At 46.6% G+C, this 25,410-nt stretch overlaps 1 protein-coding gene across 3 annotated transcripts in view; it reads right to left on the reverse strand.

Moving 5' to 3' along the window:
- Positions 1-25,410, reverse strand: part of GAS7 (growth arrest specific 7) — a gene marked incomplete at its 5' end in the record, with an annotated part of 76,930 nt that overhangs the window by 13,908 nt on the left and 37,612 nt on the right. For all 3 annotated transcript variants that reach the window (XM_083874670.1, XM_083874669.1, XM_083874671.1), the window contains 5 exons: positions 2,981-3,096; positions 5,840-5,929; positions 13,928-13,981; positions 17,341-17,426; positions 18,977-19,048. In XM_083874670.1, coding sequence (XP_083730796.1) covers positions 2,981-3,096; positions 5,840-5,929; positions 13,928-13,981; positions 17,341-17,426; positions 18,977-19,048 — 418 coding nt within the window. The remainder of the gene's footprint in view (positions 1-2,980; positions 3,097-5,839; positions 5,930-13,927; positions 13,982-17,340; positions 17,427-18,976; positions 19,049-25,410) is intronic.

Genomic DNA, 25,410 nt, shown 5'->3' on the forward strand with positions numbered 1-25,410 from the left:
GAAATGCCTATAGTGAAGAGCCCCAAATATAAGAAATAGATTATTCTACCCCAGTCTGGTTTCCTGTCACCATCCATAGCCAAAAGGGACTAAAAACCAAGATAAACCTCAAAGAGGGGGAAAAATCTGCCTCTTGACCCTGCCTGATATAAACACAGCAAACTGTGGATTGTGGTGACTGTGAAACACAAACATGCCAGAACTCCTGAGTCCATTTTCAGACATCCACGTGGCTGTTTGGCAGTAATTCCGCCTTCCTAACAAAAAAGGCTTCAAGTTCTTGTTTCCACTCACTTGTTTGAAAACTTTCAGGATTTCACTCCCTATATAGGCAGAAGCACTACAGATTTGAAGTGCATTTTGACCCACACTGTTCTGAGTTTACTAGTTCTACTTGGTGTTTGGATGTTTATTTTCCTGATTTCTTTTACTTTTTTTGTTGTTTTTGAAAGAAAAAGTACTTTTTGTGCCCACACTCAAATAATTTCAGTCATGACATATTATGGTGGATGAAGAAAAAACTAGAGAGCTGCAAAGGGAGGCAAAGATGATGTGATGTGACTGCCATGCAAGAAGAAACTAAATAGATGAAGACAACAGGGGGAACAGGGAGGAAAGGTGGTAGAGGATATCTGACAGACAGCTCCACAACTGCCACTGTGGGAAGACTGTGAATGTGAGGCTTTTTGCACTGTTTCTCCAGATGAGGAGGGAACAGTGAAATTATCAGACAACAGAAGCATAATTACTTTTCCTGTAGTGCAGAGACTGCAGAAGTCCTCCCCAAATTGCTGCAGACAAACAGTGAAAGGTGCACACTTGGGTCTGCTGCACATGGCAGAAGCTAAATAATCTGCTATTTAACTTACAGTTTCTAAACATAGCACTGCTTAATTAAAAAGTGAATAAGACATTGTTCCTCTGTTAATGGAAACACTAATTCTTATACCAAGTGTTTCTCAGGGCAGTCTGCTGATTTTTTTGGCTGTTTGGAGTCCTTCCCAGAATGCAAATGCTGGACCTTATTTCCACTTTTGATTTAAAGTGAGACTTTCTTTCACACCAACACTCTGGATTTTTCAGTTCAGTATATTTATTAATTAATTTCCTCCCTTTCTTGAGGACTGTCTTCTCAAAAGTCAAAGTCTGTGACTATTTGACTTTTATAACTCTGTCAACAAGAACTGAATGAGCATGTAATTGCTCAGTCTGAGATCACTATATACAGGAAGCTCCTGTAAAAGCATCTACTTGACTAAATTTCAGTTAGCTTCCCTCTTGTGGGATATTTGATGAAGAAATCTGGTTATCATGTCTTATACCAGCTTCCTATTGAAGGGCTGGTTTTAATAGCTGCCTGAATCTCACCTCCAGCAGGCTGATTGTATAAAGAGAATTTTTCTGGACGTGAAAATTTCCAGTTAAATGTGGTCTTGTGTTCCCCAAGGCACCTGATGGTGCTCATGAAAACCTTATCAATATTTCAGCCCTCTGAGCTGGGAACATAGAGATTCCCCTGATGGCCTGGGCTCAGTTTCCCAGAACAATCCCTCCTGCTCAACACCATCCTCCTCCTTTTCCACAATCCTCATCCTTCGTTACAAACAGATGAAAAATGTATTAATCTTTCTGTAACTCCATCCAGACCCTCTTCACACTCAATTCCCAACCTTTTTTTTTTTTTTGTTTCTAGCACGTAGAGGATCTTTTCTTTCCTCTCCAGCATGCATGCTTCTTCCTCTGCTGAGGCCAGACACGCCTCCCCACAGTGTCAGAGCTGCTCTCCTTGCTCTCTCTAATTTCACACCAACTTTCCCTTCCTCTTCAATGCTCCTGCTTTTATTTCTGTCAAATTTCATTATATATTACTTCCTTTGAGGCAGCTTCCCCCTCTTTTCCCTTGCTATCATAATTCTGCTTGCCTTCCCATCCTCTCCCTTAGCAAGGCTATTTCTCAATTGTATTTTTAATGTGCCAGGTGGTCCTTTCTTCCACCTCTGGTCACATTGCAACTGTCTCTTGGACTGTCTTATGTAAAAGGCTACAGAAATCTCATGTGAATGCTGGGCCCTGTATCTGTTCACCATTATTGCCTGTGACATTTTGCATTTTCCCACTGCTGCCACATCCCCAGCATGAAAAAAGGTGAGAGGGAGAAAGAAAGCAAACTATAAATGAAGCAACTATTTGCATGCTCTGCCCAACTGAATTGCACTCTGAGAAGAGAAGGTTCTGAGCAGAGCTCAAAGCCTCTGCCAGTGCCTAAAGGGGTTCCAGGAGAGCTGCAGAGACTGGGGACAAGGGATGGAGGGACAGACACAGGGAATGACTTCCCACTGCCTGAGGGCAGAGTTAGATGGGATAATGGGAAGAAATTCTTCCCAATAAGGGTGCCCAGAGAAGCTGTGGCCACCCCTGGATCCCTGGTAGTGTCCAAGGCCAGGCTGGATGGGGCTTGGAGCAACCTGGGATAGTGAAAGGTGTCCATAGACAGACAGATGGCAAGGGGCTGGAATGAGATGATCTTTAATGTCCCTTTCACCCCAAACCTTCCTGTGGTTCCATAATCAAACTCAAGTCCAAAGTGATGTCTTTTTAAACCTTCCTCTAGGAAACTGTGCCTATGCTCCATGTGAACAAATTGCTTCTGTACTTTTCAGACAAAATACTTCCCTTCTAAATATCAAGTCCATTCTGCTTCTCTCTTGTTTATGCTTCTTCCTTGAATCTGCAGCTTAAAACCTTCTTGGTTCCCTCTAAACAGAGAGCTTTTGTTCAATACAACTCAGAGCACGAGAGACAAGTGAGAGCTGGAGAAGCCTGGAAAACGTGGATGAACATTAAAGAAATATTAAATGTTCATTAAGAATTTGTAGCATACCTTTTATGCAGTTTAAGCCTTAACATATTTAAGGAATATCTAAATTTGGAATAAAACAATTGCAATAAATATTTAATTTGATAACCAAGTGCTTGTTACCTTTCTCGAACAAACTCTGCCATTTCTTTCTGCATTTGTTTCCCTTTAAGTTGCTTTTGAAGAAGAATTTCAAATCCCGACACTGTGTTGTTCCCTTGTGAGTCCTTCTTATCTGCCTGAAAGAAATAAAAGGAAGTTCAACAAAAAGCTTTGGGGGCCAAACCCACAGAGATGTGGCTCCCAGCAGCAGCTACTCAGCAGTGGTGCCTGAGGAAACCTCCCCTGAGAGCAGCTGGTGGCTGCAGCACCTCAGACCCTCTCAAAGAAATAGACCAACACTCTCCTGCTCCTCATATTCCCCCTCTCTCTTTTTTTTTTTTTTTTAAATTTAAAAAAAGAAGGTTTATAATTATCTTTAGCCAGCAAAGGATGATGTGGGGGCCAAAGCAGCAGCCCTGCTGTCATTTCTGCACACGACCCTTCACAGCTGGGTAAGTGTCAGCCCCAAGGGGCAGGAATCCTTCAGCCAGCACAAGGGAACTCTCCTGGGGCAGAGGGGAGGACAGTGCTGCTCCTTCCAGGGGGAAAACAGCCCTAGAAGACCTTTAACAGACTGCCAAGTTCAGCTGTGATTTGCACTAAGGAAAACAGAGCAAACAAAGGAAAGGAATCCCAGAATCCCAGACTGGTTTGAGTTGGAAGGAACATTAAAGCCCACTCTGTCTTACCCCCTTCCACTGTCCCAGGTTGCTCCAAGAACTGTTCAACCTGGCCTTGGACACTTCCAGGGATCCAGGGGCAGCCACAGCTGCTCTGGGCACCCTCTGCCATGGCCTTACCACCCTCCCATAGAACAATTCCTTCTCAATATCCCATCTATCCCATTTGCACAAAGGAAAACAGTCTGCACAGATTTGCTGTAAAACCAGCAACCTGTCCCACAGATTGCCACCACCACACGCCGTTCTCCATTGTCTGTGTCTCACACAGCCCTTCACTCCACTGGCTTCAGTGCTGATACAAGAACCAGCACAGTTTTCTCTCTGCTGCCCCTTTTCTCTCTGCTTCCCTATTCCATTTCTTACCCTCTCCCAACAAACGAATTCTCAGGGAACATTTCCCTCAGCGCTGCGGATTTTGCTCTGATCCCCCATGTGCTGCACAACCAGCCAGAGGAAAATGCCACATTAATCAAAGCAGGAGACTGGCAGGATGCCCTGCCAGGCACCAGCAGGCTGAGATAGTGGGAGAAGGGGAGAAGGATGGAAGGAGAGAGAGCTGTGGGCAGACTGTGACAAGGCCAAAGAGGAAAGTCCTGCAAGCAGAGTTATGGGAGGATAAACGTCTGCAAGAAGTAAGGAGCTTTTTCACTGAAATCAAGATGTGACCAACTCATGGAACTGAGCACTGGCTGAGCTGAACAGGGAGGACCAAACAGGGCAAGAACTTCTGTAAGACATATGCAAAAAACCAATCTGTACCATTAATTGACCACTGGGATCAGAAGACTACAAGAAACTGAAGAAATTTTGTGATAATGTCACCATTTTCAAATACGTCAGTGTATTTTAGCACAAGGGAACATGCTGCTGGGCCTCCAATTCTGACACTTTGTTTAAAAAGGGAAACACTTCAATAACTAGTAATTGAAAACACACTTGAGATTCCTAAAAGCTTCACTGTTGATCTCTTTTGTAGTATTTGTTGATTCCATTGTGGTTTTCCTCTCACCACCCAGAAAAATCTTCTGGTGGAGGAAAGTTTTCCACTGGAAGATTGTTTTGAATCAGCTCCATACTCCAAGGGCTACTGCATCATTTTAATGTGATTCAGGAACCTGAAAACAGACCTGAGCACAAGAGGGCACACACAGAACCAGCCACTGAAGACTTTGGATGCTCCAGGCTCCATTAAAACCACTCAATTTAAGCTACAAATGGGTCAGTCATTCACAAACCTCACCCTAAAAAGAATGCATTTATTATCTGACCTCTGGAATATCCTGTGGAGGGAGCTGTACAATTCAACAAAGAGTTTTTACCTATCTGCTGGTTTCAAAAGGGGCACCCCCTGCTTCCTTGTGTATCCCTGGCTCTCATGCTCTGGGAAACACTGAAATCACATTCTCTGCCAGCCACCTCACTATCCCATGGACCTGTGGATCTGCTGTGGAGTGAGTCCAGAGAAGGCCACTAAGCTGGAACACATCTGCTCTAGAGACAGGCTGAGAAGGTTGGGGCTGTTCAGCCTGGAGAAGAGAAAGTTCTGGAGAGACCTCAGAGCCCCTTCCAGTGCCTAAAGGGGCTCCAGAAGAGCTGGAGAGGGACTGAGGACAAGGGATGGAGGGACAGGACACATGGAATGGCTTCCCACTGCCAGAGGGCAGGGCTGGATGGGATATTGAGAAGGAATTGCTCCCTGGCAGGGTGGTAAGGCCATGGCAGAGGATGCCCAGAGCACCTGGGGCTGCTCCTGGATCCCTGGCAGTGTCCAAGGCCAGGCTGGACAGGGCTTGGAGCACCCTGGGATAGTGGAAGGGGGTGGGACAGGGTGGGCTTTAATGTTCCTTCCAACCCAAAATGGTCTGGGATTCTGGGATTCTATTCCCTTCATGTTGCACTGCCCTTTTGCCTGTGGTATTTTAAGATATGTGACTTATCCTACATCCTCCTTATTTCCTGATCAAATCCATCTCCTGAGAACTGTCCTCGCCTTTCTGGACACTCCTCTGATGATCAGCCACATCTCAGACTGGTCAGATGTTTCCAGGAGATCTTTACTGACATCCCCTGCTACTCCCTGAACACATTGTATCTCAGCCCAAATTCTCCTTTACCTTGTACCACATATCAAGCTGTTTATTCCACTTTCTCGGAAGCTCTGGAGCTGCATGTGGCATGTGGCTGGCTGCCTACTTACCCAGAAATAATCACAGTAGCTCCACTCTGAAGGTTTCAGCAACTGCTGCTCTGGCATTACGTCAGGGTGGGGGAAAGTCACACAGTTGATCTGTTCAGGAAAAAAAAAAAAAAGAAAAAAAAAGAAAAAAAAAAAAAAAAAAAAAAAAAAAGGAAAAAATGGAGAGTTAGACAGTAATGAAATTTTAGCTGTTAATGAGAAATATATAAATAAAAAGTTTCCTCCACGTGCTTCCCATCAGAAAATCCGCAGTGAATGCATGCCAGTGAAGAAAAATTGGCTGTTGCATGGAAACAGCAGCTAAGTATTCCCAGTATGGCATTCTCTGCAAGCAGGAGTGTTGGCTCAGAGGGAAATAAACTATCCATTTCACATGAGGAAAACCTACTGGATTTGGAAAGCACCACGCAGGGAGTTCTCCCAGATTCCTAAAAACTGTGGTAAAAAACCTAATGTGAAACACCCTGAGCACAGAAACACAGTGAGCACCAGAGAGGGTGCAGGCACTATGGGTGCAAAACATCCTTGGCTATGCCAGTCTCCTACAGGATGACAAAAGGAATTATTTTTTCAGTGGACAGCGCTTCAATCTATCTCTAAGACCTTTTCAGATGGAAGTGATGTTCTGTAAAAAGGAGCAGGGGCTCCCTGGAGTCAGTGAACCTTCAGTGAGATCTGTCAGACAGGACTCATCACACGGTCATTAAACGACAGCATAAAAAACTCCAAGCGCCCATTAAGTTATCCTAGAGGAACAACACAGCCTGATAACAGCACAGTGAAGGCAATGAGCACCACAACTACTGCAGGACATGCTGCAGAACAACCCTGGACACAGCCAAGCCTTTCCGAGGAAGCACGAGCAAGAGTCAGAGCTCACTGCCAGTTTGTACTGCTCACCCCAAATCCCTGCCAGGCAGGTACCCTAAAATCACTCCCCCTCAGGGTCATGGCAACACTAAGAGCACTTGAGTATTAAAAGGGATCAGGAGATATTGGGGATGGGAGACTCACAGATGTGACTGTCTGGGGGTGGGGGGTTTGTTTTGGATCAGTTAACGCTCGCAGGAAATCCACACAAATCTGTGGGGAGGGTTGGCACAGCTGCAGGGGCAGACCCAAAGGCAGGGCTTACACACAGTGAATCTGCCTTTGGGCTATTCAGAGAGGATCAGAAAGGATGTGGGTGCTGACACAGCACAAACCCACTGTGCCAGAGCAGAGCAGACAAAACCTTTAGCTGACACAAGGCTGCTCCTACAAACCCACACTGGTTCTGCTGCCTCTGCCCAGGCTGGAGGTTCAGCAGCTGTGCTGAAATTGTGCAAGAGCTTCCTCCACATCAATCGCTCTGCCCAGAGCTTGCCAAGTCCATCCCAAAGCAGGCTGAGGACCCTGTACCTGTGGTGTCTTTGGCTGTCACCACAGCTAGATCCTAAACCATGTGTCTTGCTCCCCAGAATCCTTCAAACTGAACTCTGGCAGGTCAGAGCTCTGGGTTTTGCAGGCCATGCACTGGTAACCCTGCACCTCCAACCAGAGTCAGCATCTCCAGCCAGAGCAAGAATGTCCAGTCAGAGCAAGCACCTCCAATCAGAGCCAGCATCTCCAGTCAGAGGCAGAATTCCCAGTCAGAGCTAGCACCTCCAGCCAGAGCTGGAACCTCCAACCAGTGCCAGCCTCCGCTGCCCACAGGGTCCCAACCACAGACAGCTGCAAACACCTTCCCTGTTCCCTTGTGTTCCCCATCAAAGGAGTCAGGCATGAGGAGTTACAGAACTCAGTTCAGAGCAGGATAGCCATGCTCTAACCAGTTGCACCTCCTAAGTGTATTTTGCTGCCTTTAACAGAAGTCTGGGCATCACAGAATCATGGAATATCTTGAGTTGGATCATTGCATTGTGGCACTGCACACCAGAACAAGGAGATGATCTGCACTGGGGGGCACAGGAGTTGTATCCTGCAGCTTAAAAATCTGCAAAGAGAAACAGCATGGGAAATTCCCATTCCCTGCTAAAGGCAGTGCCTGTTTCATAAAAACTCAATCTGTGTCAGCTGGAAGCTGCTGATTATAGAGATGTGACAGTGAGTCTCAATGTCCTGAAGCAATAACCACAGAGTTACTGGAAATACCAAGGCTGGACTGGTGATAGCCTCCCACTGCAGTGGACAGAACCCCAGGAATGCAGCAGGCAGTGGAACAGTGAGTATGCGCATCAGCAGGGGATGAAAGAAGGGTTAATTCACGCGTTTCTCAAAGTTTTAGGAATAAATCAAAATATTCTTCACTTCTCCAAAGATTGAATTATCTGGAAATGATGCTGAATTGTCTGGAAAGAGTCATGAGGCCATTTGGGTCTAGTAACACTTTTGAAAGGGAATTGTTGCCAGAATTAAAAATTCAAAAATGCAGAAGCTTTTACATTAAAAAAAAAAAAAAAAAAAAAAAAAAAAAAAAAAAAAAAAAATTATGGTAAACAGAACTTTACAGAACTTTCAGCTTTTCAGCTTTTTACACTAAGTCCCACCAGAGGACATGAAAATTTTAAAAACTCTAGAAATATTACTAAAAATTACATATGACTATATAGATAATCCTGTGATCTTTCCTTCCTTTCATTACCCCAGATTTCTTAAACAAGAGCTCTTGGATTGGTATTTCCTGGTATTTCTAAAACCTCTCAGGATTTCCCAGCAGGAGGGGAACACCAGGCTGGCACTGAGCAGCAGCAGTGTGATGGAATGGCATTCCCCCCCTCCCAACCGTCCCCCTGAAATGCTCCTTTTCTTGCTTCTAAAAGTAAAGAGAGCCAAAAAAAAAAAGCACTTTTCTTCACCAGCTTGGTCCCACTCATGAGCTGAGTGATGCTAAGGACAGCCAAAGCACCTCGTGCTGATGTCCCCCTGTCCGACAGCATTAAACAGCTCCATCAGCCCCATGGACAACGACACAAACACACTGTCATCACTAATTTTGAAAGACCACACTGTGCTCCCATCCCTGAGAGCTGCTCAGGCTCCATGCAAGCTCCAAATCCAAACCTGTGGCAGTGGGGATATCTTAATAATGCTGACTTGCCAGCAAGGTCTAATAAAAGCCTGCAGAAGGTGACTATTACAGCTGTAATTGCCAGTGAGAAACAAAACAAATTAAAACATGTCTCTCAGATAATGATGGAATCATGGAACATAAAGAGAAAACAAGGTGTGATGACCTGCACTGCATTCCCACGAGCTCCACTGGGACAGCTGAGGTGATAATCAGCCTCGCCATGATATTAAGTTCTTATGCAGCCTCTTCATCAAAATAATGGCGGTTGTCAGCTTGCAACAAAGCAAAATTAATAACAAGCAGGGCAAAACCCCAAGGAAGAGCTGAGCAAACCTGCCAGAGGACAGCAGCTTGTCTTTCCAGCTGCCACTGGCCACCAGAAAACCTGTCTGAGAGCCACTAGATGACAGAGAACAGAAGGTACAGAGTCAGAGAAGGAAAAAACCACAGTGACAAACAAAGCTTGGTGGAGGACACACACAGGGGATCAGAGAAGCATCACCACAAATTGATGCTTTTCTCTTGACAAGCTGTGTGCCAAACTGAATGGATTAAAATACTTTTGTCTGTATACTGATCATGAGAAAATGCAATTATACTCTAAACAGTTGAATATTCCAGCTCCTATTTCCCATGAGCACATTGGCAGTCATGGCAAAATGAGCTGTTTATGTTGTAGGTGACTTCTAATTACATCTGAGACACAAAAGGGTGACAGAAGAGGAACAGACCCAGGGGCCAGGTGAATGCACAGGATTTGCACAGGAAAACAACAAACTTTGTTGGGCTGGAAGTGCACATTAATCTCCTGGATTTCAGAGTCTCTACAGGCTTTGAAGTCACTGCCACCACTCACCAGTAACTGAGACACTGCCAAGAAACATGAATAAAACAAGAATAATTTGATCAAAACTTAGATAATCAACTACATGTTTATTACATCAGACACAACACAAATAAATGAGCAGAGAGAGGGCAAACCCACTGTGCCATGCTAAAGCAACTAAAGCAGGGCAACAGTTTTGCTTATTTCTTTAACTTAAAAAGGCACATTATTTTTCTGATTTCTACACATTCACGGCACCTTAAACACAGAAGGGATGTGCCAGATTGCCTCACTTGAGTATCTCCTTTGCAATTTCAGTTGAGACCCAAAAAGTACAACATCCAACTCCACTAACTGAGTTCATGTGGCAAAGGGAACTATTTGGGTAAAAAAGCTAAATGCAAAGGCTGGAGAAGACCTCAGAAGAGCTTGGACAGCCTGAACTCTCCCCATACAGGGAAGCCCAGAAATGCCTAGGCTATGTCTGGGTAACTTCAACTCCATGAATTTGCTCCGGGTTTTAGCTCTGGTAAGGTGATGCCGCAGCTATGGTACCATAGAAGGGCAGAACAGACAACTCAAGTACTCTCTGTTATCAAATCCATTGATTCCTTTCTATTTAAAAGGGAAGATTTTGCCAAAATTGTGGAGAAGCCCTCTTTACTTGGTCCATCTATAGAAAAGTTCAGAGATTATTCAGGCCCTTGCCAAACCAGGGCTTTTCTGACAATATCTACCACACAGTCAGCCCCAGGGCAGAGGGGGGAACTGTGCTGAACATGCAGCCTCATGCTGTGCTCATCACAAGCCTGTGTGTGTCACATTGGGTCAGACAGAGCACAGCAGCAGGAAATCCCAAGTTCCTGTGCACAGGCTGCCCATCTTCCCACCTGCAGCACATGTTCACTGATGTGTCCAACACACACAATCCAAACACCAGCGTTTTCCAAGTCCTGCACTGTCCTAACAAGGCACTAGAGAATTTTTAAGAAACCCATGCTCAGAAATACTTTATAATCAGGCAGCTTTCCTTCTCTTGCAAGTAAGACACAGTTCTGTTCCTCAGGTGATATTCTCCTGTACATTCTCCATTTAACTCTCCCTCACCTATTGTAAATGATCTCCAGCTTCCACAGACAACTCGTGGCCAGAGGCTTCAGGAATCAGCCAGCAAACCATACAGCCTTAAAACAGTGAGTGCACCTTGAAACTCACTGTAAAACCAGCACAGACCACAGACCTGCAGTTTTATAACAGCCTCTGATACACCCAGCTGGAGTTTCTCTCCCAAAGAAGATGGAAGACCATGTTGATAACATTCACTGACCAAAGAGAAAACACCAGATTATTCCTGTTGGTTGCACACAGATGGGAAATACTCCAGCTCCACCTGCCTTCAGGGTTTCTAGAAGCTGTGCTACTGAATGTTATTTGGATGCAGAGGAGGCAGATGCATCCTGAGGAAGATGCTCCCACTCCTCTGCTGAAGGCGATGACGCAGCAACGGCTTGGCTGGACATCACCTGATGTCTGCAGTTTGTGTGCCACAGGATTTCAGCTTGAAGGGAGGTTTCCTGAACCAAAAGCCTTGAAGGAAATCACAGAATTCCCCTCTGCAAGAAGAGGTTCTGCCTATGCACAGCTACAGACCAAGGAAAAGCATCTGACAGCAAGCTAAGGACATGCCCTGCAGCTCTGCTAACCAGAACATCCCCACATCAGCTTGAGTGGCACTGAGCAAACAGACCCTCCTAGGAAACAGCAAAAACACTTACACTGTTTTACAGTTTACACTCCATATGAGATTTATTTTTCACAATGCTGCGTCGATGGAGGCAATGGCTTGGAGCAAACAGCTGTTAAAATTAGCTTATTTTTGTCTGATTCATCCTACTTAAAAGCTTTGGGCTTCTGCTGGAGAAATGCACACCCAGTGACCCTGACATAACACACAGCTTCTTGCTTTGCAGATGTTACCTGATGGCACGTGGGCCAGCAGATATGGAAAATCACCCTCAGAGAACAGCCCGAGTCCTCAGCCCTGCAAGCAGCAGGGATAGCAGAAAAACAAGCACTCCTGCTCTTGTGCCCATGCAGCCCAGTGCAAGCCACCCTGTGTGACCATGTCTAGTCCCTCTGGACATGATGCTCAGCCCATGAGTGACCTCAATCCCCAAATTTGAGCAGGGAGGGGCTGCATTCAAGGGCTGGGACATTCCTCCTGCCACAGCCACCGCAGCCCTGGAAAAGCTAATTCTCCCAGACATCTGCAGAAATGTCTGAACATACAGATTTATACTTGCTTCAAAGCACACCGCACTCTCAATATACCAATTAATAGTACTAACATTGGTAACAACCAATTTCAATAACTAAAATCACTGATTGAAGTGGGCTTTTTTTCAAAAACTGTTGAAGATTTCCCCCTTCTGCCCCAGAACTCTGTACCTGCATGGCAGTGGCTGACCCACTTCTCAGAGACACTTCCATGTGCTTCCTTTGAACCCTGGTCTGTGTCACCAGCAACCCAGCCAAGTAATGAATAAATCTGCAGGCTGCATATGACAATGCAGACAACAATCTTCTCCTCGTAGTAACATTAAGAATGTATAATATTAAATTATTCCTTTTGTTCTCAGAGACTTGATACCTTGCCAATTCTTGCAGCTGTAAGCCTGGTTATTGCCTCTCTTTTATTGCTAACAATTAATTTATCTCTTCGTTTCTTTCTGATTTCTATTTAAATAAAACTTTCTATTATTAGCCACTTTCATTCATCTATTTTGATTTCCTTTCTGTTTTTAAGCATGTGTCCTGCACTGAAGAGCATGTAAGTGCTAATTGTGTTCCAGATGAGGTCACCAAGCACACAAAAGATATTAATGTCTGTAAAGTGAGATACATCATACAACTGAGAAGATTTCCATTCATAACACAGAATAATATAATGGTTTAGGTTGGAAGGAACACTAAATCCCATCTTGTTCCACCCCCCTGCCATGACAGGGACACCTTCCACTATCCCAGGTTGCTCCAAGCCCTGTCCAACATGGCCTTGGACACTTCCAGGGATCCAGAGGAAGGCACAGCTTCTCTGGGCACCCTGTGCCAGGGCCTGCCCACTCTCACATTTCTTCCAACTATCTAATCTAAATCTCCTTTCTTTCAATTTAAAACCACTGCTCCCTGTCCTGTCACTACACGTTCTTGTAAAAAGTCCCTTCATTGAGTCAGTTATACTTAATTATAAAGACTAAAAGTAAATGTAAGATTAACTTAACACTGAAATATAAATCCTTTGCCTATAGTTTCCAACAGAAATCTTTACTTGGACACTCAGGCACAAGAAACCTTCTTGACACCTCAAATACAGATTGGGAAAAAAAAAGATCCTACTCTGTCTGTCTTGCTCTAACTTTTCAGTACTTCCCCCAATACAGACGCTATTGTGAAGGAGAGATGCTCAGATGAGGAAGTTTTTTTCAGGGCACCTGGTTCACAGTCCGAGGCACCTCACAAGGCACCGTGCTCCCTCATGCTCATCCTGGAACCACCATTATCCCACGGCAAACCGCACCGGGACTCCAGCGCAGAGCAGAGATCCCAAACCCTCCGCGCCTTTACCGGCGTCTGTACACCAAAAACGCCGCGCGGGGAGGATGCTGCGGCACGGGGTGCCCAGCACGGAATCCCCGAGGCTCCCCAGCACCACTGCCCGGTGCCCAGCACGGAACCCCTGTGGTTCCCCAGCACCACTGCCCGGTGCCCAGCACGGAATCCTCGCGATTCCCCAACCCCGGTATCCCCGAGGTTCCCCAGCCCCATTGCCCAGTGCCCTGCACGGAATCCCCGCGTCTCCCCAGCCCCACTGCCCGGTGCCTACCACGGAACCCCCGCAATTTTCCAGCCCCATTACCGAGCACGGAACCTCCGCACTTCCCCAGCCCCATTGCCCACTGCCCAGCACGGAATCCCCGCTGTTCCCCAAACCCGGTAACCCCGAGGTTCCCCAGCCCCATTGCCCGGTGCTCAGCACGGAATCCCCGCAGACCCCCAGCCCCGGTGCCCAGCACGGAATCCCAGCTGTTCCCAGCCCCGGTCCCCCTGAGGTTCCCAGCCCCGGTTCCCCCGCGGTTCCCAGCCCCGGTCCCCCTGAGGTTCCCAGCCCCGGTTCCCCCGCGGTTCCCAGCCCCGGTTCCCCCGCACTCACCGTCAAGCTGCTCTCCTTGCTCTGCCGCCGCGGCGCCGCCGGGGATCCCGGGCTCTGCGGAGGGAAGCGGAGCGCATCATCGCGGCCGCTCTCGGAGCCCAGCATGGCTGCGCGGGGCGGGGAGAGGCGGGTCCCATGGCACGGCTCGGCTCGGCTCGGCTCGGGAGGCAGGGATGGAGGGAGGGGGAGCTGCGGGAGGCCCCGGCTGGCTGCTCCGCCTCTCTCGCCTCCGCCGCACTGAGGGCGAGGCCGTGGGACTGTGGCACCCGCTGGCGGGAGTGGGAAGAGTGTCCTGCCACGCCGTGGGATGGTGGCGTCACACCCCCCTGAGAACGGGGACAGGAGTGTCCCACGGGGTGGCACTTCGCTCTGCTGGGTACGGGAACAGGGACGGGGATGGTGACATCCATTGCTGGGGGCGGGGATGGTGGCAGTGTCCTGCCATCAGGCAGTGTCCTACTGCCTGAATGGTCTGCGGAATGGTGGCATGATATCCCCCTGGGGACAGGGACACAAATGTGCCCCACAGTCCCCCCGGGCGGGCAGTGCCCTCTGTCCCTGTGGCAGGGTCCCTGGTGGCGCTCCATGCTGTGACAGCAGGTGAATCGCTCCTGGCATCATCACCGGGCTGTGCCAGGGACTCCCACCCCAAATCCCACTGCCCGGGCACCCGGTGCTCGTCCTGGGACTCCACACCCAGCAGCAGCAGCAGCATCGTGCCCAGCACCACACACATGCAGCCCCATGGCTGTTGTGCTGCCCGCTTGGTGGCACTTGTGGTAACTTGAACGGGCAGCATTTAGCTGCTCTCTAGGAAGCCATAAACAAGGTCTGGCCCTGTGCCCAGCACAGCATAGCTCCGTGTTGTTCTCAGTTGTGGCTTTTCCCCCCACCCCCTGACCTGTTTCCAAGAAATGTGGCTGAGCTTGCTGGAGGGATCCTGCCAGCATTTGTTTGCATGGTGGCTGCTGCCCAGGTCTAAGAAAGGATCCTGGCCAAAGCCTAGGAGCTGCTCCACAGTGGGAGACAGCCCGTGCCAGGGACAGACAAGGAGGCAGTCAAAGCAGAGCAGCTTAGGATGGCTCAAGACACACAAGGAGAGAGACAGACAGACCAAAAAGACTTTGAGGGCACGCAGAACAGCTTCTTGCAACCACGAGTTTATGGTCAGATGCTTTCCTTACTAAGGACTCTTCTGCAAAAGCTGCCACAGCTCCCAGGAAAAGCAGCTTCCCAAGAGGGCGTAGACACAAGCTGTTCTGAGAATTAATGCCACCAGCAGCCAGTTAGAGATTCAGAACTAATTCAAAGCAGGTTCAAAGCAGGGATGAAGCCAGGAATTCAGTTTGGGAAAATCTGCAATAAAGGAGCAGCGGAAAGAAAGTATCATGGAGGTGATGCAGGGAATGAGAAAAGTCATGAAAGGGATTTCTGACAGGCTGATGGCTGAGTCAGCTGAGCAAGCAGTGCACAGCACTGAAAGGCTGAGAGAGCCTGGAGAAGGGAAGGCTCCAGGAAGACCTTAGTGGAAACTTTCAGTACCTGAAGTCGGCCTACAAAAAGCTGGAGAGAGATTTTGGACAAGGGATGGAGTGATAGAAAAAGGGGGAATGGCTTCCCACTGACAGAGGGCAGGGTTAGATGGCATAGTAGGAAGAAATTCTTCCCTGTGAAGGTGGTGAGGCCCTGGCACAGGTTACCCAGAGAAGCTGTGGCTGCCCCTGGATCCCTGGCAGTGTCCAAGGCCAGGTTGGACATTGGGCCTTGGAGCAGCCTGGGACAGCGGAAGGTGTCCCTGCACATGGCAGGGGGTGGAACAAGATGGGCTTTAAGATCTCCTCCCAGCCCAAACCATTCTGTGACTCTATGACTCCTCATGTATCTCAGAAGTGAATTTGAGTAAAAAGGTATCTGTGAATTTGAGTAAGACTCAGCACTGTAAAAACAGAAGGTAAAGTAGCAGATGTTGCTACAAAGGAAGTTCTGCAGAAGTTAATCTGACTGTGTTCCAAGCCAACTACAAAATCATGGGAGTCAGCTACCTTGAGAAAATAGTATATTTTTTGGCACAAGGATTCACAAGGGACTTTTTGAAGGAAGTCACAGCCTACAAGTTTATTTGGGTTCTCTGAGGGAGTCACAGTAAATGTGTGGACAGGGGTGTCTGGAAATGCACTACAGAAGATTCTAAAATGCTTTTGACCTAGTTTAGGTGCTCACTGTCTCCAGCCCAGGCAAACTGCTGAGAGAAACAGCAGCACAGGGAGTTAGTACAAGATATTTGATGTTGAAGAAACAGGGAATCCAAAGAGCTGGACTGTATAATGAGAAATGCCATGAATCTAAACCAGGAATACTGACCTAGGTAAAAGGCTGAAGGTAACTACTTAAGAGGAAGCATGTGAGAAGGAGGGTCAAGGCAAAGTGGGACAGTTGTCAGACAACACAGAACTTAGACCAAGAAACAGAGAATGTCAGAGAGACACTGAGAGCACCAGACAGGCCATGTCCACATGGCAGCAGCATACCAATCAAACATGCATTTCCCCAGGGGTGTTCAGCACTGCAAAAGGACTCACCACTTTCAATCAGAAATGAAACAGAAAACTCAGGTCTGGGACCACTGGGGGAGATGCCAGAGGGTGGGGAAGCACAGCCCAATTGGAATGTGATCCACCAGCTGTGGCAGTCACATGGCCATATGGTGATATTTTGGCAGGGAGCAAAGAGTTTCTTGGGAGGAGCTGGAAGAGGGCCCTGTGCTGCATCTGCAGACCTGTGGGGAAGACTTTCCCAGGGTTATGACGTGTTGGAAGCAAAAGTGCAAGAGATATTTATTGGAAACTTGGACAAAGGCGGGGGAGGCCAACTGTCCACAGGTCAGCATCCTGTAGGTTAACTCGGGGTGATGTCTGGGTGAGGCACTGAGGAGGGGCTGTGAAAGGACAGGCCAGAGTGGATGAAGTCATTGAGAAAAAAGCTCTGGATGAATTCTTTGTGAATACTGTCTTTGGGAGGGAATGCTGGAGCTGCAGGGAAATACAATGAGATACAGACATGGGCGGATGTGCAATGTAAAGAGAGGACAGTGCTGGACACCGGCCCAGGGTTCAGGCTGGAGTGACAGGAAAATTCATAGGATTGTTAGTAGTGACTGAAGTGGCCTGGTGGATTTTTCAGAAAGGAGTGACAGGACAAAAAAAAAAAAATCCAAAGGATCTTGGCATTTTTCACTGTTTTACCAGCTGGACACAAAGACTAACTATGCTACATGCAACAAAATCTGTCTGGTCTGAGAGCTTCTAAAAGAAAATGACCTCTTGACTTCCTGTTCTGGGTGAATTCCTAAACTACTTAAGTAGAAACCCATTTATTCTTGGATCCTGCTGTTTGGCTTTTTCCCAAAAACTTACCTGGGGGTCCCCGCTGGTTTTTCGGAGGCCGATGTGACCGGAGTCAAGCTGGTGTACTGGGGAACCAGAGATGTAGTAGCCATTCACTGTAAGAACAGATGGAAAGTTAGCAGGCTTGTGCTGATAGCAAATGAAAAACTGCACAAAAACTAATCCTGTAACTGAATGTGCAGATATAGATCAGGGTGTTTTAAGATTTAGTTGTATTTCTCATTACCCTACTGTGATTTGATTGGTAATAGATCCAACGTTTTCCTGAGTGGAGTCTGTTTTGCCCATGATCATAATGAGTGATCTCTCCCTGCCCTTATCCCAACCCATGAGCCTTTAGTTGTAGTTTTCACCTCCATTCACCTGAGGAGGAGAGTGACAGAGTGGCTTCCTGGGCACCTGGCATCCATTAAAAGTACTGGCCCAAGGGAGTTGAGTTTTCATGACAAGAAGGCAAGCATGCATTGCAAGATGTTTTTGGTTCCTGCATGGAACTATAAATTGCCTTTTTCTTAATATACTGAGCAAGGAATAATGCTCAAAGTAGTGTAAAAACAAGACACTCAACTATATTATAAATCCTTTGGTCACAATGAAATGCACATTCTTCACATAGACTACCCACCCAGTTCTGCCAATAAAGAGGGACATCAGTTCAAAAATGCCTAAGAAAACATACTCTAACCTGCTTTATTTACAGTCAGCTGGTAGCGATGGCCTTTACATTTAACACTTTTTATTCAAGAGTAATTTTTGCTTTGCATTGTTGTTCTACAGTACCCAAGAGCTTTTCAGTACAGTCACATATCTGACTCTGTTACTTCCTTCCCTGCAACCTCAAGTCAAGACAGAGATGATATATATGGTCATCCCTGTAGCCATCACATGCTAAAACTCTTTGCTGTGCATATGCTCTGCATGGAAGAGCATCAGCCAGCCCATGCGCATCTGCAGCTCTTAAATTTCCCTGCCCTGTCAGAAAGCAGAGCTGAGGAAGTATTTGTTGGGCCCCTCTTTGCCTTTGTGCTCCCAGAAAAAGCCACCCCATCTCTTGAGTGGACACTTCGGACACTCAGACAGAAGATGGACTGGCAGGGAAACAATTAGTCCAGAAGATGTGTCAGGATGGAAAGCCCCACCAGGTTTGCTCTGCTACAATCATTACCATGTAGCCTGGAGAAGAGTCTGGGGAGACCTTAGACAACTTCCAGTGTCTAACAGGGATACAGGAGAGATAGAAAGGGATATAGGCAAGAGTCTGCAATGACAGGATCAGGGACAATGCCTTTAAGTTGTAGGAAGGTAGACTGAGATCAGAGATTCAGAGAAAATCTGTGAGGGTCGTGAGGCCCTGGCACAGGGTGCCCAGAGAAGCTGTGGCTGCCCCTGGATCCCTGGAAGTGTCCAAGGCGAGGCTGGACAGGGCTTGGAGCACATTCCATAACCTGGGATAGCAGAAGGAGCTCCTGCCCACGGCAGGTGGGTGGAACGAGATGATTTTTAAGGTCCCCTCCAACCTGAACCATTCCATGATTCTATATGTCCATGAAGTCTCTATCCCACTATATCACAGCACTTTGCTTTGCTGAATGGTAGAGAAGCAGATTCATCCAGTGCAGCAGTCAGGCACAGCACCAAACAGTACCTGCAGAACTCTTCTGTGACCCAGGGCTCTTTGGAGTGCCAGGCACGCTGCTCGGCCGCTCCCACGTCGTTTCTGTTGGAGGGAAACACCAGTGTGAGGCTGATGAAGGCTTCTGCACGCATACCAGAGTTATGACTATTACACATAAACCACTGGCTCTGACCCTCAGTGTCCTTTGAACCAGGTTCTCACCCTGTGAGGAAGATGCCTGCACCTCCCTGCACTTCCTCTCTCCCCTCATCTCTTCCTGCTACAGCTGCCAGCTGGGATGGGTGGAGACAGAGCAGACTGGAAGCTGCATCGCTGGTTCTTCCAGATCACTGCCTGGGAACCATCACCTGGCCTGCAGTGACTGCCTTTCCAGGTGCACTGATGTCCAGCCCACTGTGGGCACTGCCACATGCCAGCCGTGGTCCTCAGCCAGGGGACAGGCACCAAGCAGTGGCAGTGCCTCTGCCCCTGCTCCCTCCATGAAAGGCAGTTGTGAGTAATTCACAGATGTGGCTTCAGTCACATACACACAAACCATAGCACCTTCTTTGCCCCAAAAAATATTTCCCTGGAAAATTTCCTTTTTTCCACTCAGGTCACTTAGCAGCTGGAATATGCACATGTCTGCCACACCAGCTGTGATACTCCAAAGCCTGCAGCTGCTTTCTCCCCATCAGTTGCCTCTGTAGTTTAACCATTCTGCTCGTTTTCTCAGCAAATGGAAAATTGGTTTTGACCACATGCTGAAGACAGAAGATTTAAGTGCAAAACTTTTTAGAAGCTGTGAACAGAAGACAGTGGAATGAGAGTAGCAGCTTCCACAGAAGTCCAGCTAGAAAGCCCAAGGAGCAATTCCTTTTGAATGCACATGTCAATTCCAAATCAACTGATTGCCAGATGATATCAAATAAGAAAATAAGCAAGTCACTGTAATCAAGTCTGAGGACTGCTTTGGCTGCCTCATTTGAAACTGCTGTTTCCCAAATCCCAATCAACAACCATTTAATTCTGCCAAAGCCTGCAATCCTGCATCTGTATCAATATTCTGGATGACCATGGTCAAGTGGTGATGGAGAAGAGCCCTTGTGGATTAACAGTTTAGGGCTGGCAGTGAGCACCTCCCTCAGGGCACATAAGGCCTCTCCTGTCCTGGGTCAGTGCTTATTTGGGCATCAAGCAGGATGCTAACATGCTTCAAGAACCATAAAAGATCTATTTTTATATACAGATTTGTGCACATATGTATATACAGATATGTATCTCTTTGCATATAGATGTCTATGTGTGTATATATGCACAGAGATGTCCGCAAGGGTTGTATTAGGTTCCTTATTTCAGGAAAGAACTCAGGATTACAGATCCCAAATGGAAGCAGGTGCCACCCCCCACACCTGTAATGCCCCTGAGATCCACATCTGTACCTCCCCAATCCTTCTCCCCTCATCCTCTCCCCAAGTCAGAGCATATTTTTGCTTTCAAAGAAAAATACTTTGAGCTTTTTCTTCCCTTACAAGTGCAAAACCTGATGAACTAGAAGCTTTGTTGAGTCATGGGGGAATATTTAAGTTTTAGCCTGTTTTTGTGAACTGGGTAGTAAGTAAATAAATTCCATGCTAGGTCAGTAAAGAAGCACTGAGAAGTGTCTTAACTAAACAGAAGCAAAATCAAATGCAAAGAGTTGTCTGAGTCAGCTTGTCTTGGCTTACAATCCACAAGTCCATGGTTAAATAAAGATAAATTTTAATTTACATTTACTGTAAGGCAAAGGTAAACAATACAGTACCCACATATCTTGTAGGGTTTTTTTAATTTTAAATTGTTGATTAATTAAAAATGTGAGTTGAGATCTGTGAAGAGGGAATGTGATGCCCACTTATGCTGAGCCCCAGCGCAGTCAGTGCAGTAATTTTTTTTTTGCCAGCACTGACTTTGATGTTAGCAGTACCTTCAAGTAAGTTACCTTCATATTTGGCTTGGGGGTTTCACACAAGCATATCTGTCTCCAGCATTTTTGCATTTTTGAGACCCTACAGAGAAATGTACCTAAAAACCTACCAAATATATATGAAGTGTGATTAATTGGTTAAAGAGACGTAGCTCAGCCAGAGCATGGTGATAATAAATGAAGGTCATGGGTTTGATCCCTGTATGGGCCACTCACTCAAGATTTGGACTTGATGATCCTTGTAGGCCCCTTCCAAGTCAGAATGTTCTGTGATTCTGTGAAAATTGCCAGCTGCTTCTTGTAACTGGTCTCTGCTTTGTCTGCTGGCTGTTGTGGAACTGCTGTGCAGTGCCTCATTCTTCCCCTCTGCCACACAGAGGACCCAGACACATAACTTGAGGGCAGAAAATTCACACATGAAAGAGCAGTGCCCAGTGGTTAGCAGATTTGTGAATCCAATCCAAAGCATTCAGTGTCTTGACAAATTTTCCAAAATAAAATTACTTTGGAGTTAAGCAAATTGAAAAAAAAAAAAAAAAAAAAAAAAAAAAAAAAAAAAAAAAACCACACACAAAACAAAAACAATGCCATAAAATGCATTAAATAGAAAAAAAACCCCATCTTTAATTGGGTAGGAAATGAGCAAGAGTGTTTTAACTCCATTTATTTTGAGCATTAGGAGAAAAAAAACCCTCCACTTCTGTGCAGGGATTACTGTGGCAGCTTGAACAGGGATAGGAACTAATCTGGATCAGGACTGCACTGCTGGAATGCCATCTACTGGAAGCAACTACGTTTGCCAAGGTAAAACTGTGACATTACAAATTTCTCTGCAGCTTAGTCATGATTAGAAGTGAGAGTGGGGATTAGAAGTGAGTGGGGGGATGGCTTTTTTTGCAGAGACACAGAGAAGGCTTGTTGAGAGATAATGCACTGTCTGATCCAGCAAAGGCAGAGTCTTGCCTGGGAGTACCACACAGAGCCTTCAATCCTGGTGCTTGGAAAATCAGAAGGCTACTTGTAACCCTGTGGTAAAATAGTGATCATGGTTTTAGGAATAGATTCCATACTGGCTTAGATTTTATATCCCACACAGTTTTTCCTAGAGGATATTCCAGTCAAGCTAAAGCCTTGTACTCTGGGTGCAGTTTAGCACTAGCAAACAAACACCAACAAGTTCTGTCCTCCCTTATCAGCCACATGTTAATTAGACCATTTAGGCAGTGTGGGGAAGGAATAACCAATAGTTTCTTTGAGAGAGATGACCCAGCAGACAATTGCAGACAGATCTTGACTGTGAAGGAGGACTGTGAACAAAAAGTTGTTCTTTTTGTTCACAGCCCTGGGAGATACTCAAGGCCAGGGCTAGGAGCCATCTGGTCTAGTGGAACGTGTCCCCTGCAGGGAGCTGGCACAAGGTCCTTTCCAATCCAAACCATTCTGTGGTTCTGTGGAATTCAGTTAATGAACAGTGAGGCGGGAGAAAACCACTTGTTAAAACTGAAGTGACGTAGTAAAAGGAAAAACAGTTACAAGATCCAAGCTCTACTGGCCAACACAACCAGAGAGGGTTTTCACAGAAGTGGTGAAACATTTCCTACCAGAGGAAAAGAGGAAACCTGTGGTGTTTGGGGGAAGCGAGTTCACTTCTGTTTGGCAGAATGAGAAATGACATGATGTGTCAGAGAGTCACACACTCTGGGATGTTGTCTTAGTCAAGAAACACAACTTCTGGGAATATCCTGAAGCAGATGATTTTTGTCATCACACTGTGGCAGCTGAAGAATGAATTGTTGGTCCCTCTTCCATGAATTCAGTAGCACTCTAAGGTTGAAGGAGCTGGTTTGGACATACATCATCAGCCAAACATCAGGGCTTTATGTACCAGCACAATCCCTCATGAATGTGCTTCTCTTCCTTTCAGGAATGGACTTGGTACCTCAGCATGGTGTCATGTATAGTTCTGTTTTTGGAGCTAAGTGCTTCATAGTTTCATTGTCTAAACTACAAGGATGAGGCAGATCAAGCCATGGACCTCTGGGGCTGCTCACTGTGCAGAAACCTCTCCTGGTCCTAAGGAGCTGTAGCACCTGCCCTTTGTCACCCAGCTACTGGTGCTAACTCACATCTTTATAAATAGGTTTGGAGTTTATTTTGGCTTTAACAGCAATAAATCTGTGATGCTGAGCAGCTCCAAACCCAGTTTCTGCCTGAATAACCTGAAGCTGTGCAGGCTGGCAGGCCAAGGATGAAGGTGCACAGACTCCTGTCAATGGCAGGCAGGAAAACACCTTGCAGACAGTTTGCAAACCCTCCCATAACCATTCTGCATTTCTCCACTGCATCTCCATAGGCTCTCAGCAAGGTTTGTGGCCTGTCCATGACTCCCCAAAGGGTAAGGATTGGTTGGGCCTGTGACTCAGAGGGAGGACAATCAGCCCTGCTCTGGAAACAGGTTTTCTTGAACAACACATCACTCCCAGCCCAAAACTCCCATCTGCCTGGAGCCACCACGCTCTGAACCTTGCCTCACCAGCCAGGAGCAGAGAACTGTCAGGGGTGTCCCACCTTGTGTCCCACCTCATGTCCCCTTTCCAGCTAAGATCTTCCCCCAATTCATGATGAATTGGCAAAGCTCTCATAGCACTTCATTTCTTGATACTGTGTGTGGTAGAAAAAAGCCCAAAGGAACAGCCAAGGGAGTGTGGGGGCATGTAAGGAGGAAACATCACTCACAATGCCCTGAGACTGGTGTGAACCATTCAGAACTTTTGAAGTAGAAGTGGGTGAATGAGAGTGCAATGAAAATATTTTCCCTTCTGTCCCACAGAAGATGTGTAGCACAAGATTGTGTTTCATTGGAGGTCTCACCTCTGCATCAGTTCACAGAACTGACTCAGACCTGCCCTGACCTCCTGCAGAACAAAGGCTGTGGACTCTCCTGATTCAACACAGCACCTTCTTCATCTTTGTGCTCCCACATTTTGGTCCACTGAGCCCTGCAGTACTGAATCCTGCATGGGTCACCTGCATCAGTATCAGCTCAAAATGCCCCAACCATCAGCCCATGTATGAGCCTCTGAACTGCAACACAGTGACCTCAAACTCCTCCATGGGCCTCCCAGGACTGTGGCCTTTATGTCCCTCCTTATACCTAATAAAAAGAGACAAAAAAAGCAGACAGAATTGACTAGTACAAATCTCTCTGCACCTGCATCAGATATGAGAGTCAAGCACACAAGTGCTGGAAGCAGAATACCAGGCACCACATAAACTTGCTCAGCAGGACTTGAGGTGTCAGAACTGAAATCCACTTCCATCCCGCAGGCAGTCCAATAAAAGACAGACTGAGGCTGCCAAACAGCTTTTTGACCTCAGTCTTGAAAGACACACCATGGGGACAGGCACCATCCAGGAGCTCCTGAATTGTTCTGTCCACGTGTTGAATGGAGAGGTGCTTGTCTCCACCTCCACAGCACGGGAGAAGCTGCTGACAGAAGCTCTCACTTGATCTTTCAAAATGATTGCTGGGACCTCTACCATGCCCTTCCTTTTGCAAACACCATGTGACCAAAGTGAGCCCTTCACTGCAGGCTTAGCAGTGATAATAATGCTATTTCCAGCACTTTCTGAGACATGATTTGGTTTTCTAGATTTTAGGCAACTTTACCAAGGCAGGTTCCTATACCCTCCTATAGCTAGGGTATCCTATATCAGAGGGAAATGGTCACTGAAATGTTTTAACTGTATGAGAAAAAACATAACAGAAATGCTTGACATCTCTTTGGTGTCTGTATAGATGACTTACTCTTTGAGCTGCAGTTTATAAGTTGAGTTGGAGTAGGTGTTGACCATGGCTGGTGAGCCATGAATAAAACCCTCATCTCAGAGACCTTTCAGGGAAATGACCATTTCCAGCCACACATTTCAGGACCATTGCAGGTGGCATTTTACTAATGATGTTTGTGATGATAAGACTAGATGGACCTTAATTAGGATCAAGATAACAAGAAAGCAGAAGTCCTGCTTTCCAGGAGATAAAATGCTGTTTAGTAAATGGGAAGGACCTTACATAAAAGACAAGAAAAGGGTGGAAATAAGAACACACCACATAAGGTTGGCCTCAGCTGTGAAAGCAAGGTGGCAGTAAGCCACACAATCGCTGGTGTCACAAGTACATAAGTCATCTTTAATGTGATGGGCAAGGTAGCTGGAGTGCTATTGTTTGACTAATACAAGAGGTATTGCAGCTGCAGCCCATCAGAGAATTTCTTCAGCATAATGAAATATTTTCCTGCTGAATCTACCACCCACATACAATTGTAAACCCCTCCTACAGACACTGAGTAACTCGTTAACCACGTAGTGGCTGTGCATTCTGGGCACTGTTCCTTGTGTTTGGACATGGCAAGCAGGGATGTCTTGAGATGTTGCAGAAGGGAGATGCCAGGCACCCAGCTGAAATGTCACTGGTGCAGACTCAACCTTCCTGTAGCAA

Source organism: Zosterops lateralis (assembly GCF_965231275.1).
Source record: "Zosterops lateralis genome assembly, chromosome: 18".
NCBI lineage: Eukaryota > Metazoa > Chordata > Aves > Passeriformes > Zosteropidae > Zosterops > Zosterops lateralis.